The sequence below is a fragment of the Typopeltis vanoorti genome, chromosome 5, assembly GCF_054136105.1.
Source record: "Typopeltis vanoorti isolate ZY-2024b chromosome 5, IOZ_Tvanoo_1.0, whole genome shotgun sequence".
NCBI classification, from domain to species: Eukaryota; Metazoa; Arthropoda; class Arachnida; order Uropygi; family Thelyphonidae; genus Typopeltis; species Typopeltis vanoorti.
The window spans coordinates 95,915,273-95,933,378 of NC_143553.1; the positions used below are offsets into that span (position 1 = coordinate 95,915,273).

At 35.1% G+C, this 18,106-nt stretch overlaps 2 protein-coding genes across 3 annotated transcripts in view; one reads left to right on the plus strand and one right to left on the minus strand.

The window, feature by feature from the left end:
• Mtmr6 (Myotubularin related protein 6) overlaps positions 1-18,106 on the plus strand; it is a 401,631-nt gene that overhangs the window by 381,349 nt on the left and 2,176 nt on the right. The gene's annotated exons all lie outside the window — the stretch shown is intronic.
• Positions 8,785-18,106, minus strand: part of unc-45 (unc-45 myosin chaperone) — a 368,157-nt gene continuing 358,835 nt past the window's right edge. For both annotated transcript variants that reach the window (XM_090393271.1, XM_090393270.1), the window contains exon 21: positions 8,785-9,119. In XM_090393271.1, coding sequence (XP_090249397.1) covers positions 8,835-9,119 — 285 coding nt within the window. In that variant the 3' untranslated portion in view covers positions 8,785-8,834. The remainder of the gene's footprint in view (positions 9,120-18,106) is intronic.

The window sequence follows — 18,106 nt, forward strand, 5'->3', positions numbered from 1 at the left end:
TGATGACAAGAGGCCATCCCTGGAAGTTACGAAAGGAAACTGTGAGCAAGAGGGTAAGGAGTGGTTTCTTTGTGTGGAGGGTGGTTGAGCCGTGGAATGCATTGCCTGATGGAGTGGTTGGAGCGAGAACGGTCAGTGGGTTTAAGGAGTGGTATGATAAACTTTGTGTTTCTCAGAGGGGGACCTCCCCTCGATGAGTCTTGACAGACTTTATGTCTTAGAAAGGACCTCCCTCGATGAGTCTTTTGACTCCTTGGAGGCCTGAATAATAATAATAATCCTTCTCCTCTGTCCAAGGAAGCAGTCACTTTATTGTAATAAGTAGATTACTAAAACATGACCTCCCTTTAGTAAATCCATGCTGTCCATCAAAGATTATACCATTGTTGTCAACCCAACTCTGGATCCTAGTTCTCACAAGCTTCTCCAACAACTTAACCACAACACCTGACACACAGCTAGGCCTATAGTTTGATGCTTGAGTTCGATCACCTCCTTTATGAAGTGCACAATCTTGCCCTCCTTCCACTCTTTAGGGACTTGACCAAGTGCAAGACTCGTATTAAAAAAATATGTCAAGGCAGGTGTCAACTCTCTGGCACATTCCTTCAGCATATGCAGTGATATATTATCAAGTCCCACAGCCTTATTTACATCAAGTTTACTCAACTCCCCAAACACCTCTTACTCACTTACAGTCATACGTGTGTAGAGGCTTAAGTGCTGTGAGGACATCATGTTGGAGGCTTAATGGATTTTTTACAACACTCAAAAAGAATTAAAATAGAATTTAATACTTCTTATATTTCATCCTAGTCACTAGGACATCTACGGGGATTATAAAAACAATTAATGTAACATATGCACAAATAACAAACAATACTAAGCCCAACCACGTGGGTGACACTAAAGTCCTATCTAGGTAGAGCGCCCTCTAAGGGCAGTAGTAGGTGGCCTGGAATGTAAGGTGGGAACTCTGGTGATGAGTGTTTCCCAAATCTTCGGAAGCTTAATGCAACCATATTTATTGAGATTTGGTTGGTTTTTGAGAGATGCTGCTGCTTCTAAGAAAAGTCTCTCTTTCTTGAATTTGCTGTGGTGGAGCATGGTGGTTTTCTTCCATGATACTCTGTGGGTGGTGTCCAAAACATGGTCAGCCAAAGCTGTTTCAAAGTAATTACTCCATACTTCAAGGATATCTTTTTCTCCCATTTTCATGTCACCTTTATCATCTCTAATTCCTTTTATAGCACTCCTTCCTCCATTCTTAAGCTTCTTCAACAACCTCCAGAATATTTTGCCATCTTCTTGATATTTATTTTCTATATTCTTGCCAAAGTCCTCCCATGACTTTTGTTTAGCTAGTTTTACACAGTGCTTAGCATTCTTGCATTTGTCTCTATATTCTCTAAGAGCACAAACTGACTTATTTGACAGGAACTTTTGGTATGCTTTCTTCTTTTCCTTCACTGCCTCTTTAACTTCCTGTGTCCACCAGGGAGTTCTGATTTTTTTAATCCTTACAGACAACCTCACCACATGCCTCTCTGGCAGAATCAATCAATGTTTTCTTCAGAGTTTGCCACTGAATCTCCAAGGTTTGATTCATGTTCTCAAACTCTTTCATTTTTTCTTCAATAATCTTTGTGTATTTTAGTCTACAGCTCACATCTGAGAGCTGCTCAACTTTTATTCGCTTTAAAACTTTCTTACATGTTATTCTTTTCAATATGAAATTCAATTTTATCCTGATCAAGACTAAATAGTGATCACTTCCAATTTCAAATCCTCTGTACGCTCTGGTGTCCTGCACCAGGGAGAAAACGTCACTATCAACAATTACATAGTCAATGAGACTTTTCTTATTCCTAGCCTCTTCTCTCCATGTGAATTTGTGCACATTTTTATGTTGGAACATGGTGTTAGTAATAACCAGTCCATGTCCTGAGCAGAAATCCAACAGATATTTGCCATTATTATTAGCTTTGCTCTTTTCTCCAAATTTTCCCAAAATATTTTTGTATGTCTCACAATCATTTCCTACTCTGCTATTTAGATCCCCAACAATAACCAACTTTTCATTTTTCATTGTGTCAGTTGCTTTTTCTAAAGCCTCAAAAAATTCCTCCACTTCTACCTTAGTAGAACCTTCTGTGGGACCATAGGCACAAATAAATCTCATTGTCCAGTTCCACATTCTCATATTTGCCCACATTACTCTACTTGAGACTGACTGCCATTCAAGAAGATTAGCCTCGTATTTTGTGATGAATACTATGGCTACTCCTTTTCCTTGATTGTCATTGCCTGAATATAACATTTTGTATTTATTGCTCAGAAAGATCTCACCAGTTTTGGTCTTTTTTGTTTCAGTCACCCCTATTATGTCGATCTAGTACTTATCTAATTCCTCAGCTAGCTCCATTTCTTTGTCATTGAGGCTTCTTACGTTGATAGTACCGATCTTTAACTCTGGTGATGTTGAGTTGGGGTTTATTTTCAGATTTGTTCCAGTAGCTGACTTTTCTCTGTTCGCCCTGGTTCCCTGTGCGAAAACAACGGAGGCCTTGTTTAACCGGGCGACGCCCCAGCCGGCATGAAATTTTGTCATGTTGTACCATCATTCTATATTTTGTTTTAACCAATAAGAATACAATTTGGTCGGCTAAATCCCAAATTGCCAGCCCATCCTCATCCGTTCAGTATCAAAGTAGATACCCAACAGGGTGCACCACGAGAAGGTGAAGATTGGACATTAGGTCAGAAGCCCTGGTCGGTTCTCCGCATTCCTTTAAAGGCTATGTGGAGGTCTCCTCTCAGTTATACAGCTTTGACCCTTAAGCACTGTTTTATATATATATATATACACTGAAAATTGCTTTAACTAGTTAGTTAGGAATGTTGTTATTTCTTAAAATTCCAGTAACTTATTATGATTGACTTTATCAAAAGAATTTTTATAATCAATGAATAACATATGGGTCTATAAAGTTTAAGAGTGAAAAAGGCATCAGTGCAGGATCTGCCTTTACAGAAACTTTCATCCGCCCCAAAAACATTTTCATAATATTTCATTAGTCTTTACGAGACTTGAATATATTTTATATCCGGTGTTTAAAAGGCTAATGCCTCTATAGTTTTGACAATCATATTAATATTGCCTTTTTTGAAGATGGGGCGATCATAGCATTTTGCCAGTTTTCTGGTGTTCACTGGCCATTTAGGATCTTATTCATGAATTGTAGTAGTTTATCTGAAGTTGTCTCCAGAGATTTGAAAAGTTCCATATTGATACCATTTTCTCCCAGGCTTCTTGCAATGTTTAAGCGACTAATTTTATGTCTGTACATGAATGCTAGAAGTATTCAGAAACAAAAGGGTAGAGTTTGTTGCCTTAGTCAATATGATGGGACCTCAAATTGTAGGCATTAGTGAGCCCTGGCTATCAGACATACTAACTGGTATTGAGTATAAAGGGTGCACAATATTTAGGAAGGATGGAGATGAGGGGGCATGCTGCTAATGATATCGGATGACTTGAATTCAGTTAAAGTTGAGACCTATGATTATAGTACTACTTCTACTACTAACAGTATTTCATGTGGCAGTGAGTTTGAAGCCATATGGTATGAAGTGGAATCTAACAAGATCAAATGCATAGTGAGGTGTTGTCACAGAACTGGTGGATCGATTGCTAGTGATAAATGCATCACCAAATAGACAAGATGAGCGCAACAAGAGTAATCATAATGGGTAACTTTAATTACCCAAATATTGATTGGGTAGCAGCAGTAGAATCTCACGAGAAGAATGAAAATGCATTTATTGAGCTGTTGCAGGAAAACTTCCTCAAGCAGCATGTGACAGAAAGAACTCTAGAGCAAAGAGTGGCAGATTTGATTATAGTGTCAGAGGGCATTTCCGTTAAAAACATAAACATTCTGCCTCTGGTTGGTGAGTGATCATGCAGTACTCACTTGGGAAGTGACTAGGTTTATGAATGCTCCATTCAGAAAAGGCTGAACTACAAAGCAGGAAATTATGACCAACTGAGGAGTATACCGAGTTCAGTGGAATGGTATTGGTTGATGGATGAGAAGAATATTCGACAGTGTGCATGAGAAGCGTTTAAACAATACTGAAATGATGTGATGTCAGAGTGTCCCCCAAGAGGTCAAAAAATAAATAGGGTAGGAGTCAGATGGATGTGTAATCTTATTAAGCAAGAGATTTGTAAGAAAAGGATTATGTGGAAGGAATACCATGTGCATAAGGATGACGTGCATTATGAAAATTATAAGCAGCAGGCTAGAATAGTCAACTGTTGTACGGAAAGCAAAGTCTGAGTATGAAAAGAAACTGGCCCTGCATGCTAAAGATAACCCACAGGAATTCTATTGATATACTGCAAGTAAAAGAAAGAATGAATATGAAAGAATAACTCTTCTAAATGCAAATAGTATGAGGGTTACAGATGCAGAAGAAGTTGTTCAACTAATGAGCGTCCATTTTGTTAAAAGCTATCAACCTGGTGTATGCGACATTGAGCTCACTGCTACCTCTTCAATGGATGAAGAAACTCAGGTATATGAGGACGAGGTATTGCACAAACTGAATAAGAATTCAGCAATAGGGACTGATGGGATATCAGCACGTGTGTTAAAAAGGTGTTCAGCTGAATCGACTATTCCTTTGACCATGCTGTTTAATATGAGTCTCATAGCAGGGAAGATTCGACAGGAATGGAAAGGATATATGGTAATTCCATTACACAAGGGTGGTGCAAAGGCCGATGTATCCAACTACCGACCAATTAGTACCTCAGGAGTGGTGGTGAAGATTTTGGAAAAGTTGGTTAGGGCTCCCATTCAGAAATGGGTTGACAGTGAATCTCTATTTTGAAATGAGTAACATCGGTTTTCTAAGGGAAGGTTTTAGCAATTTGCTCATATTCTATAACAATGTTACCATTGAACTAGACAAGAGGAATGGATGCATCATGATACTAAATATTAGCATGGATAAGAGGATGGCTGACTGACAAATATCAAAAAGTGATATATGGGGGATGTGAGTCTGGAAGATTTAAGATAATTAGTGGTGTGCCACAAGGATCAGTGTTTGGTCAACTGTCATTCAATCTGTACATTAATGATATTGGGAAGAGCAATATACAGCTATTTGCTGATGATGCAAAGATAGGTAGAGTAATCAGGATTACCCTACTTATCTTTCCAGCCTATTCAAATCAAGTACTGGCAGCTTGATTTGAACAGGCTGAAATTGTGGGCATGGGAAAATGGATGTCATTTTAATGTCAGTAAATGTAAAGTCATTCACTTCGGCCTGATTAGATATGCAATGTCGTATTATATTTGGGATTATACTTGAAGAAACTGATGCGGCTAGGGATCTTGGAGTGTTAGTAGATAGGAAGTTGAAGTTCAGGGGCCATGTAGCAAAGATTGCAAATACAACTCAAAAAGATAATTGCAATGCTGAATCACTTGGACTACTGTGCGCAGGTCTGGTCTGCACTGTGATTCTGATATTATCATCAACATTTGACCTCCATGGAGTCACTCATCGTGGGAGGTACTCACTACTGCATACAATGCTCATCCAACCTCGTCTTAAACTGATTCAATGTGTCCACATCTACAACACAATCAGGCAATGCATTCCACTCACCAACCATCCTGCATGCAAAAAACCTGCTTGTCACTCCTTTGCTCACACCATCCTTATAGTTTCCAGCAATGGCCTCTTGTTCTACTCCCTTCTCCCATTCTCTTCCATGTCTACCTGATAACAGCCCCTGACCAGCTTATATGTCTCGATCATATCCATCCTCTTCCTCCTATTCACGAAGCTCTGCAACTTACATTCTCTCAATCTGTCCTCATACTCCACATTCCAAAGACCACCTTTGTGAATCTTCTCTGTACCCTTTCCAACATATCCTCATCACCATGAAAACCCGGCGACCAAATCTGTGCACAATAATCCATATGAAGTCTGATCAAGGCCTTATACAATGAAATCATAACCCCTCTATTTCTGCATGCCAGGGTTCTCATCATAGCCATTATTCAATGTGATATGTCTTATCAACTTGTGCAATGTGGCCCTAAATTTCAAGTCCTTGTCCACCATCACTCCAAAATCTCTCATCTCCTCTACTTCTGTTAAAGTTTCCCCACCAAGTGTATACTTTGCATCCTATCGTTGCTTATCAAATCTCAAAACTTTACACTTGGCAACATTGAACTGACAGTTCCACTTATCTGACCATTCATGCAATCTATTCAAGTCCTCTTGTAAGGCATTATTGAAGAGAGTGCAAAATAAAGTATTAAAAATGATATCAGGATTGTGGAATAATGATTATGAAGATGGACTGAGAATTTGTAAACTGCAGACACTAGCACCAGGAGAAAGAGGGATGATGTGATTGAGACTTACAAACTTCTGAAAGGGTCATACAGGATTTCAATTGATAGAATTTTTCAATTTATGGGGGGTGAGGAAAGGACAAGAGGGGCATCCCTGGAACCTGAGAATGAATGCTGCTAAGAAGGGGCGAGGGCTAGATTTTTTTCTCATAACGTGGTGCGTGACTGGAATGGATTGCCATTGGATGTTGTGAGTGCAAGCAGTGTGAATGAATTCAAGAACAAGTATGATAACTGGTGCATGTAGTATGTGACCTAACTCTCTGGAGGTCTCTCATAATAATAATAATTTCTTTCTTATTCCATATAAATCTTGTTCTATAGGTTCACCATTCAGGATACAGTTGAGATCAATTTTCAACATTTCTGCCTGTTTTCATTGTCTTTTTAATGCTGATTTTCATACCTAATTTATTACAACAGTTATTCAATTTAGTCAGGGAATCCTGAAGACTTGTACTGGATTTATTCAGAAGTATAACATTATTTGCATACTAAGATTAACACTACAAATTTTGATATAAACTTTAATACCGCTTTCCTTCATAATGGGATCCATAAAGATATTGAATAATAACGGCGATAATGTGCACCCTTGCTGCACCACTGATTTAACATCAAACCATCTTCCTTTACTTCCTTCAATTCTAACTAACAGCTTAAATAGAGACTATGTATTGCTCAATATAATCTCCCATTTACTATATATCTAGAGTGTTTTTGAAAAACTTTCCTCTTGACATAAATCTTTTTCTAGATCAATAAAACTTAAATACAAATCCTTGTTATATTCTCAAGATTTCTCAACTATTTGTCGTAAAGTGAAAACCTGATCCTGACAATTTTATTTTTGGCCTGAATTCAGTTTGTTCTTCACCAAACTTCCCTTCCACAATTGTTCTTAGCCATTTCTCAAGTATACTTGCATAAATCTTACCAGAGCACTCAGTAGGGAAATACCTCTGTAATTCTCACATTCAGTTTTATTTCCCCTTTTTGCAGTCGCACTATGAGAACTCTACCCCAGTCATCTGGAATTCGACCCACTGATCAAGCATTCTAAATTATGCAATGTAACCACTGCAAAACTTTTACACCTCCATATCTGAGCATTAAGAATTTCATCTACTCCAGCTACCTTTCCACATTTCAGGTTTTTGATGACTATGTATTCCTGGCTGCATTCCTGTTGGGAGTTTCCTACCACTATGCTGACACTGTTTGTTTCATTTAGTAGTCTTTCAAAAGTAATTACTCCAAACATCTAGAATATCTTTATCTTCAGTTTTCATGTCATCTTTTTTCCTCCATTTCTAAGCTTTTTCAATAGCCTTCAGAATTTGTTTTCCATCTTCCTGATATTTTTTTCCTATGTTCTTACCAAAGTCTTCACATGACTTTTGTTTAGCTAGTTTTACACAGTGTTTTGCTTTCTTACATTTTTCTCTGTATTCTCTAAAAGTGCAAGCTAAGTTACTTGCCAGGAACTTTCCATATGCATTCTTCTTTAACTTCCTGAGTCCACCATGGAGTTCTGATTTTAATATCACTACAACCACAACAACCTCACTGCATGCCTCTCTGGCTGAATCAATGTTTTCTTCAAGATTTGCCAATGAATCTCCAAGGTTTGGGTCTTGTTTTCAAACTCATTAATTTTTTCTTCAGTGATGTTTGTATATTTGAGTCTAGACCAATTATAATTTTTCTTATTATTATACTTGATTAATGTGTTTCCATTCCACAATGCTCTTATGGGACAATTAATTGTATCAATAAGCCACTATAAGTAATAATATTCATTTAGGTGATTAAGGATTTTTCTCTTACTACATTTTACACCCTGACCTTGTTTCCTGCAATAAGCAACATGATATACTTCTAAAATATCATGAACTAATTTTAATGAATCATTATCTAAATCTACTTCTATTTCATTACTGGATATGATTTGCTTTATTACCTTTGGAACTGGAAGTAATGATAATCCAATGCTTAATAACAGTGCTCTCTTAACAATCAGTATATAGTCTGTCAGAATGAGTCTAAGAAAGTGGCATCACCGTGTTTTCATGGTGATACTGCTACATATGTAGTGTGTGTGTGTGCGTGTGTGTATTTTTTTACATTTTTTTAAAATTTTGTTAACCCTTGAAAAGTTATCAATCGAAAAACGACTGAAGAAATAATGTTCTATTAAAAAAGAAAAAAATCCAATCCATAATCGAGATCTTTTTTCTGCATGCAATCTCACTTCCTTCCTCCAACTTTCTGGTTTTGATAATGCAGTCTCTATATACCATGTTTACTAATAATCACTATGTGACAATTATTAAAAAAAAAAATTTATTCTGTCCTTTATGGTTTAACAACTGATTTTTATTCAGAATCACTTTCAGTGAATTCTTCTTTTGGTTTAATTAATTTCCATTCCTCAGCTTTTTGCAATGCTTCTGAAGCTAATGCTTTCACTTTTTGTGGAATATCATCAACTTCAGGTCTAGTAATAGCCATTAATATCTCAAGCAAGTTTGTCTCAATAACTTTCTCCGCTATAGCTTTTGTACAATTTATCAGGTTGTACACTATGCAAACGCCACGATGAACCAAATCTTTATCTTCACTTGCAGTTAACTTGCATAGTATTTCATGCCACCGTGTCACCTGCAAAAAAAGTAAATCTGTTTGAACATTTTAAATTAATTCTGAATAAGTAATGCATTCAGCAAATTTTACGAGTCTCTTAATAATAGAAAGTTGAATTTTTATAGTTTTTTTTTCTAATTTCTTGTACTTCATATACTTAAAAATATAAGGGAACTGAGTAATTTACAGCAATAAAGAGTTACAGAGAAAGTATTACTAATTAATAATGATTTTTCATAAATTGCATCTAACTGCAGCCTTGTTGTTTTCATAAATTTTTAAAAATACCTAAACAGAAATATAACTTTTAATTTATGAACAATTCCTTAAATATTATCAGCACTAAAATTTTAAAGTAATTGTGCTGTTTTCATATAACTATTGAAAGGAATGAAATACTGTTTCATATCTCTTTTATATGGAAAAAGCTATGCAATCATGTAATAATAAACTCCATGTGCAATAATTAACTACCATCAAAAAGCCCCAGCTGATGTCTTATAGCAGGGGGTGTTCAACCCGTCGATCATGGAGCGATTTTTGGTCTATCTCTTGTGTATTCCTCCTTACAAATTTAATTAAAACTGAAAACATAATATTTTATTTATCATTATCTTGTATTATTCTTAATTCGCTTTAAGTGTATTGCTATTGTTTATTTATTTTTCATTAAAATTGTCAAATCATTAATTTTCTTATAAGTCTGGGTAAATGAATTAATTTGGATCAGTGGAAGTCAAACAGCAAGCCGAGTGAATACGATTATAAGCAAAGTGTAAAAACACGATTGTAGCTTAAATATTAAATATTCCAAAGCACATTACATCAATTTTTTACTTAGGTTAAGTCCCATGTGAATATTGTAAAAAATAAACTTTGGCTCAGTATAGTTTGTATTAGATGTTTTTGTAAATAACTCTTTTGAACCTAACTGTATATACTGCTTTAATAAGAATATGTTAGACTGTTAAAAACAAAGGCAATGTTTTTGTCGCCAAAGCTGTACATAGCGGCATTAGAAAGATTGTTATTGAAACTTGTATGGGAAAGGCTTGCAAGCTCACTCTAAGTGTAAAGATCTCCGAAGTCAGTCAGAAAGAGTTCAAACAACTTTCCAATGGCCGGCAACTTACAATCAAAAGAAAGTGGATGAGAACAAAAGGCGTGCTGAACTTGAAACTTAAGATGAAAGACTCATACCGATTCTTTGGGGGTTGCCAAATTTCATGCGAGGTCTCAGAGGAGGCCTAATAAAAAGAGACTGAAGCAAGCAGAAGGGGTCCTGGTTCCAGAATTGCTGTCAGAGAAAAGGCCACCCGGTCCAGAGTTGCCATCAGAGAGACTGCTCAGATCCACGTTGCTTGAGAGAGGAGTTTCTCACTTCCAGACGTCGCTAGAGAGAGACTACTTCTAGGCCGCAGACAGGGTTTCAAATTGCCGAAGGAAGAGTTCCAATTGCCGTAGAAAAGTTTCCAGGCCAGATTAATGTCAGATATTCACCAGTGTGTTGCGTTTTCATTACAATTTGATGAATCAAACGACTTCACTGATATTGCTCAGTTAATGGTATTTATTCGCATGGTATTTCAAGATTATTCAAGTAAAGAAGAACTTTTGAAAATTATACCATTATTGGGAAGGACTAGGGGAGAATTCATTTGATGAATTTGTGAAACAACACAAATTTCGGCTTTTTAAACTTGTGTCTATTACTACTGATGGTGTTCCTGCAATGATAGGTAATAAATCAGGCTTCATTTCATTATGTAAAAACGATGACAAATATCCAGATTTTTTAACATACCACTGTATTATTCACCGAGTACTGTGTAGTAAAAGATTAAACACAAAAGATGTTTTGGATATTACATTTAAAATTGTAAATTCTGTTCGAGGAAAAGCCCTGCAACGGCAGTTATTTAAATTACAGGCAGATGATGATAGGGAACTTCTGTTGTACAATAATGTTCGCTGGCTCAGCAGAAGTCAATTTTTAGAAAGATTTCTTGCATTAATTAACGATATAAAAATTTTTCTTGATAAAAAAGGAGATATTTATTCACAATTGAGTGATAAAAGATGGTTGCTACACTGAACATTTTTAGTAGATTTCTGTACGAAATTAAGCAATTTAAATTTCGAGTTACAAGGTAGAGATAAAAATTTAATTGACATGTTAAGTTAAATAAAAACTTTCCAACATACTTACTTTTATTAAAGAAAAATATAAATGACCGTGAATTTAGACATCTCCCATATTTAGTAAAATTTTTTGAACAAAATCAAGAAATGCTTCGCTATGATTTAAAAGAATTTATTCGTGAAATAGAATTAGTTGAGGAAGAAATAAATTGAAGCTTTAAAGATTTTAATAAAACTGAAATGATTGTATCTTTTATCAATAATCCATTTCAAGAAAACTTGAACATTACAGAAATTTCAAATAAAATTAGTGGGCTGTTTGATATAAACCAAGCTGAAGTAGAACTTGAGATAATAAACATTCAAAATAGTTTACATTTAAAACCAATAAACAATGAAGTCATTTGGAAGTATGCACATGAAAAATTTCCAATATTAACTAATATTGCACGACGAAAAATTCTGTCGTGTTTCGGATCGACATACTTGTCAGAATCCGCTTTTTCAAATATGACCATCATAAAAAATTAATTAAGAAACCAAATTACAAATGATCATTTATTCCAATATATTTTTATTTTATTTTTTTTTTTGTTGTATTAAAATAATTAAAAGTGATAAATAAATTTTTAAATACACAAATAAAGTTTTTAGTTGTGTATTTTTTTTTAGTTGTTTATTTGTGCATAATCAGATATCAGGTTGGGAGAACGTGATCTATATAAGAGAGTAGATCGCCGAATAACTATTTATAGAAAAGTAGCTCGTGTAGCAAAAAAGGTTGAACACCACTCCTATAGCATCAATGTTATTCTATAAGAAGTTAACTGTATTTACAAATTTGGTGTAAATATCATTGAGATGTAAAAAGTAACAGGGATGATAATAAATAATTAGCAGCTGGCAGAGCAAATCCAAAATGAACCTTGCATCACATCTATACAAGGTCAAGTTGGGGGGAACTCTAAAGAAAATCCAAACCAACACTAAAACAACTCAGAGGCTAAATTAAACAGTAAAATTAACAGTGGCAAATAATAATAATAATAATAATAATAATTGAAATTAGCCGAAAGTTAAAAGAATTATTACTAGAGAAACAGAGATAAACACAGTTATTACTACAGTTTATTAGAGAAAGAAATACCATGCAACCTAAATATTGTCAGTTTAAATAACACTGGATAACAAAAAGTGAACTTGTCATGGTTTGTCACATGTATAAACTTTAATTTGCTGATGATAATAAATAATTAGCAGTTGGTAGAGAAAATCCAAAATTTTAAATTACCTGAATTTTGAGCAAAATGAAAATAAAATTTAGACTAGCTGAAAGTTTTAATAAGGCACAAAAATAGAAACTGCATATTGAACTCATTTAAACCATGTAGTGCAGAAGGATTAGGTGTTGGTCATTATTCATCTTATATTTAATAGTTTTAACACTACTACAAGAATAAAAGGACATATTTATTAAGTAGTTCATATTTCACTGGATTTCAAGCCAGCATCTTTAGAGTACAAAAAACTCCAGCCACAAAATTCAACTACCTTCACCACATATATTGTGAATAAATGAATAAGGAATAAAGTATTCTCTCTCTCTCTACTATCCCTCTCTCATCAAACACAAATACCAAAACTGAAGCCTGTTCCCTGTATTTCCTACATACAAATGAAGTGGCAGCTGGCTAAAGTATTAAATAAATATAATGTCAGTGCCATGTTTAAACCATACATTAAACTAATAGTCACTGAGGTACAGTCTCCATCCTCTACCATGTCCATGAATGTATAAGACCTTGCCTATTCTAGACAGACAGAAGGATCTGCCTTGGACAACACAAGAAATGCATTTGCTACCATCACTATAGCACGTTGGGACCGGCAGATCATACTTTGGACAATGCCTTCCCACAGGATTAGATGGAAAATAAGTATAGTGCTATATATGAGTCATTACAAGTCAGTGAGACTATACGGTTGACTCTTACAGAAGTAAATTTCTCTACACAAACGTTCTCACTATAACAAACTCACTGACCATAACAACCTATTGATAAGTCCCAACCAGTCTTAATATCTAGCTATAGCTAATTTCTTTATGCATAGAATTATGCCTAATGTACTGTAGTTGGGACTTTCTAATAGTTTGTTGTAGTGAGTAAGTTGTTATAGCAGTGTTTGCACTGAGAGTCAACTATGTGTGAAGTTGATGGTGGCAACGAAATACCCCTAACCTCAATAAGTATGACAGCATTAATTTACTGAAATTTTGGATACAATTATTTTAAGACAAACTCCAACCCAACAACTGTAAATTTCTTTTTATCCAAAATTGGAATGTGCCAGATTATATATATATATATATGATTAGTACTATTAACTCGGGGTTGGGATATGTTCTGCTCTGTCAAGCCATGTCCTGTTTTCAATAAACACGAACAACGAAAGCCACCAACATGAAATAAACTGGACATCAACTTCAAACCTACACATCTGCCATGATGAAGTAGAGTGCCGCATTGTCGACTCAAAAGAAATCACCTTGGACCCTTTTCACATGAATAACAATCTTAGCTATAATTTGCCTGACTCTTTCAACTCTACTATTAGATACTGGAGATCGCATGATTCCACACACGCACAGGTGTACAACAATAGAACTTTAACTCTGACTGTAGTTCAAGCTCATAATAACTGTAATTTACAGTCGAATATTATGGCTTTATAATTGTATAGCTTTAGAGTGTGTCAATGTTAATTTCGTGTCTTTTAATATCTTTCTATGTTCTTATCGCCTGATGAAGTCGTTCTTGACGAAACATGTTGCGTTTTTTCAAATAAATGTCATTGTGCTATAATTCTCGGGTTTTAAGTCAGTTAATTTAGAAAAATGAATATATATATATATATAGAGAGAGAGAGAGAGAGTATTTTACCTTGGGTGTAGTAAATGTTAAAAATACCAAGCAATTTTAAACCTGGTTTTACTCCATTTCCCAAATAAGCAAAAAAGACAAACAAGTCAAGACAAACATTGCACTACCTGTAGGATCAGCTAGACTTGCATCACTTGCATGTGCAAACTTGACTTGTTTGTCTTATTTGCTTACTTGGGAAATGGAGTAAAACCAGGTTTAAAATTGCTTGGTATTTTTAACATATATATATATATATATATATATATATATCCTATGACAATGTGCCTGAAGACTGATTTGAAATGCAACAAAATCTCATATACTTAATATTCTAATTTCTTTCATTTTTGTGTAAACATATGAATTCACATGAACTTTTTGGTTCTTAATAACTTATGCATACATTTTAACTATTGATCATCCCATAATAATGTTCAACAGCCATTTATTTATTTTATTCATAGCGTATGATGAAATAACAGCTGTGAGGTCCCTTTTTACGGGGCCTCACGGCCGTTATTTCATCATACGCCCAAATTTTATCCTGGCTCAGGACCAGCATAGCTGACAAATCAGGCCTATGGCTGGGTCTTAAGTAGTCCCGACTGTAATCCATGTGTGTTCAGTTTGCCTGCTTGCAGGAGGAAAACCCCCAGATAAACTAGGGAGAAAATCCCCGCTGTTCGTGCCCAAGACCGGCTAATTTGGCTATGGCTGAGAAAGATCCTTAAGCTTCTCACATCAGCTTCGAAAATCAAACACAGGATATTCCTTTCCCAGGCATATGGTTGTGAAGCACGTAGCCACTCAAGCTAAACGAGCGGACAACAACAACAGTCAGTCACTTGTCCTGATACTACATCAGCATACATATTTATCGTAGATACATACATATCAGGAGCATATTTATTAATTCTAAATAAATATGCTCCTGATGCTCATTGCTAAAAGCATCCAAGTTTGCCGGAAGAAAGTCAAGATATAAGTCCAGAAAACAGATTTTCACTGACAATGCATGCATCCCACAGACATGTAAGATTTATGTGTCTTGTTATTTTCTGTTTTGAAATTTCTGGTGAAACTTGTCACCATTTTAAATGCTCATCAAGTTGCACCTTCAATTTCATTTAAAGGTCTCAGTGAACGTGCTGTCTCTCATGATTTCCAAATTTGCAGATCCATAAATCTTTATTTTTAATTTGGCTTCACTGATAGTAGAAAATTTCTGTTTCAAGTATAATCACTATTATTTTGATCCCCCAGATTAATAAAGAATAAAAGAGTAAAACTTCTTTACCATAGGATCATACTTCTTAAGATGGCTATTTTTGATTTGACTAATGGCTTTATGCTTTGCTGTATGATTCTAAGAAACAACAAAAGAACTGAACGTGACCTGGTTGTAGACATGGGGAAGTGTAATCACTAATAATCAGTGTTGTTGGACAACATAGACTAAAGGCAGTGGAACAAAATTGATTTGAAAGTAAATTATTATTTCTGTCATCTATCATTTCCAGGCTCTGTATAACTTGGGTCACTTCCAAAAACAGTCTTTGTAATTTAAAATATAACTTGTGTAATAACTTAGCTGTCTTCCATCTCCAGTGATTTAACATGCTATGCTAATTGAACTTTAGATTGTCAATGACATATATGGGGCATTCTGAAAGTAATGACTCGTAATAGCTCTTCACCCAAAAGAGATACATGGGTGAAATAAAAAAAAATAATTTGAAACATCTCTATTTTATTTTTGTATACCATTGCCTCCCTTAAACAAGTTTTTCAGGCCATCACAGTAAAACTCTTCATGTTGTTTTTCAGACCATTTTGACTTCACACTTGTTTATTATCTCTGGAGTATCCAAATGGATACTCCAGAGATGTGCCTTCAATTCAGGAAGTAACCAAAAATCTTACTTAAAAATTTCAGTACAACCACCATATGATGAGAAAAATATATATACATAAAAAAAAACTTTACTAACGTTACAAATACTCAACTAGTTGCATATGTCAACAGGTACAAATGTTCCTTCAAATCAGTTTACTATAGATGGGAAAGAAAACAGACTGTCTTTCCTGTCTATAGTAAACTGAACATTTAAAGGCACTGTCTGAGGATCTTGCAGCAAAAGTATCAAGAAAGGCTACAGTCACTTCTTTTTCTATTTCAAAGATAAAACTAAGTCCATGGCAGATAATGTTAAGAAATGACATTAACTCTGAAAGAGCTGGGATGGAGGCAAAAAGCCAAATGACAATGACACCATCTTACACCTCAACCAGTTAATCTGCATAAATATCTGTATATTTAATCAGTATGTATACATATATATAGAAGCTTACGCTGTTAAAATCAATAGACTTGAAGATATGAGTTTTAGCTGGCTAGGACATTTGTAAGAAAGAAATACAGCTAAAAGTTTGCTAGTTAATCATTCTCTTATAATTGAAGGCTTTGTACAGCTATTAAAAATGTAATAGGAGTTTTTTTTTAATTTTTTTAAATATAAGACAAATCTGGCAGTGTTTGAGTTCTAGTCAAAAAAAGGATTTATAGTTACATCTCATCTATCTCCAAGAGAATAATGGCCATAACTTGAAACATGAATCTAAAAGTAACTATAGCCTGTTGGAAGGTTTTTTCACTTGGTTTAATCTTTTTATCCAAGTGTAAGCAAACAAACAAAGTTTGCACCTGAAGTATTTTCAGGACTGGGACAACTCGCATATAGAAGCTAATGATTTCCCATCACTTGACTTAGTATCCCATAATGCAAAGCACATATCCTTACGGACATGTATGCTGCCATGCATTATGTTATGGGAAGAATCACTACCCAGACTGGTTTCGACCTTTACTGAGGTCTCATCAGTGGGAGCCAGACCCAGAGGTGATACTGAGGTTGAAGTAATGCAGAAGTTATATTTTCATAATATGAATAGCCAAAAGGTGTTCACACCTTATTATTAAAATAATCTGGATTACTGGCTCCCACTGATGAGACCTCAATAAAGGTCAGAACCAGTCTGGGTAGTGACCCTTCTCATAATGCATAGCGGTATACATGAACACAAGAATATGTGTTTTGCATTATGGGATACTAAGGTGAGTGATGTAAAGTCATTAGCTTCTATATATGAGTTGCCCTGGTCCTGAAAATACTTCAGGTGCAATTTTGTTTGCTTACACTTGGATAAAAGGATTAAGTATATTTCTTGGTATCTTTAATTAAACTAGAACCTGTATTAACCCACCCACTGAGACTTTAGGTGAACGCTACAAGAATGCTTTCTACAATCAGCTCTGAAATTACCTCTGCACTTTTCTAACACAATCTCCACATTAGAGGTGAAGATTTTAATGCAAAAGAGGATCAGATGTTTCAGTAATTGGTAATTACAAAAAATATGCGATCTTTCACATAACTAGTTAAACACAATGTGGATTTTACTTGCATAAAATTTTTGCCCAAGTAACAAGAGCGTCTTCAGTATGACTTTCAAATTAAACAACTAGAATAGAAACCAGTAGATTCAACAATGAAAAGTGGGAACTACATACATGTACATGATGCAGAATGGCATGGTCTAAATGCATTAAGGTTCTAAGAAAATAACTATAAGAGGTTTAAAAAAATAATAAAATAAAATAAATTAATTTTGGAATGTTTGAATAAGAACTACTTCCCATAAAAGGGATAATTTAAGCCCGTCACTTCTATTGAGATTTGGACAACGTAGCAAGGTTTCAGAACTTAAAAGACACGCCTCAAGGAGCTATACAACTCATCCAGAGCAGGCTTTTACAAATATCTAGTGTGTTCATGTCTCAACTGCAGTGGGACATGAACCCACAGATCCTGTTGCTATCCACTCAGCAACAGTGGATACGCTATCTACTCTTATTGAGTGGATATGCACAGATCCTGT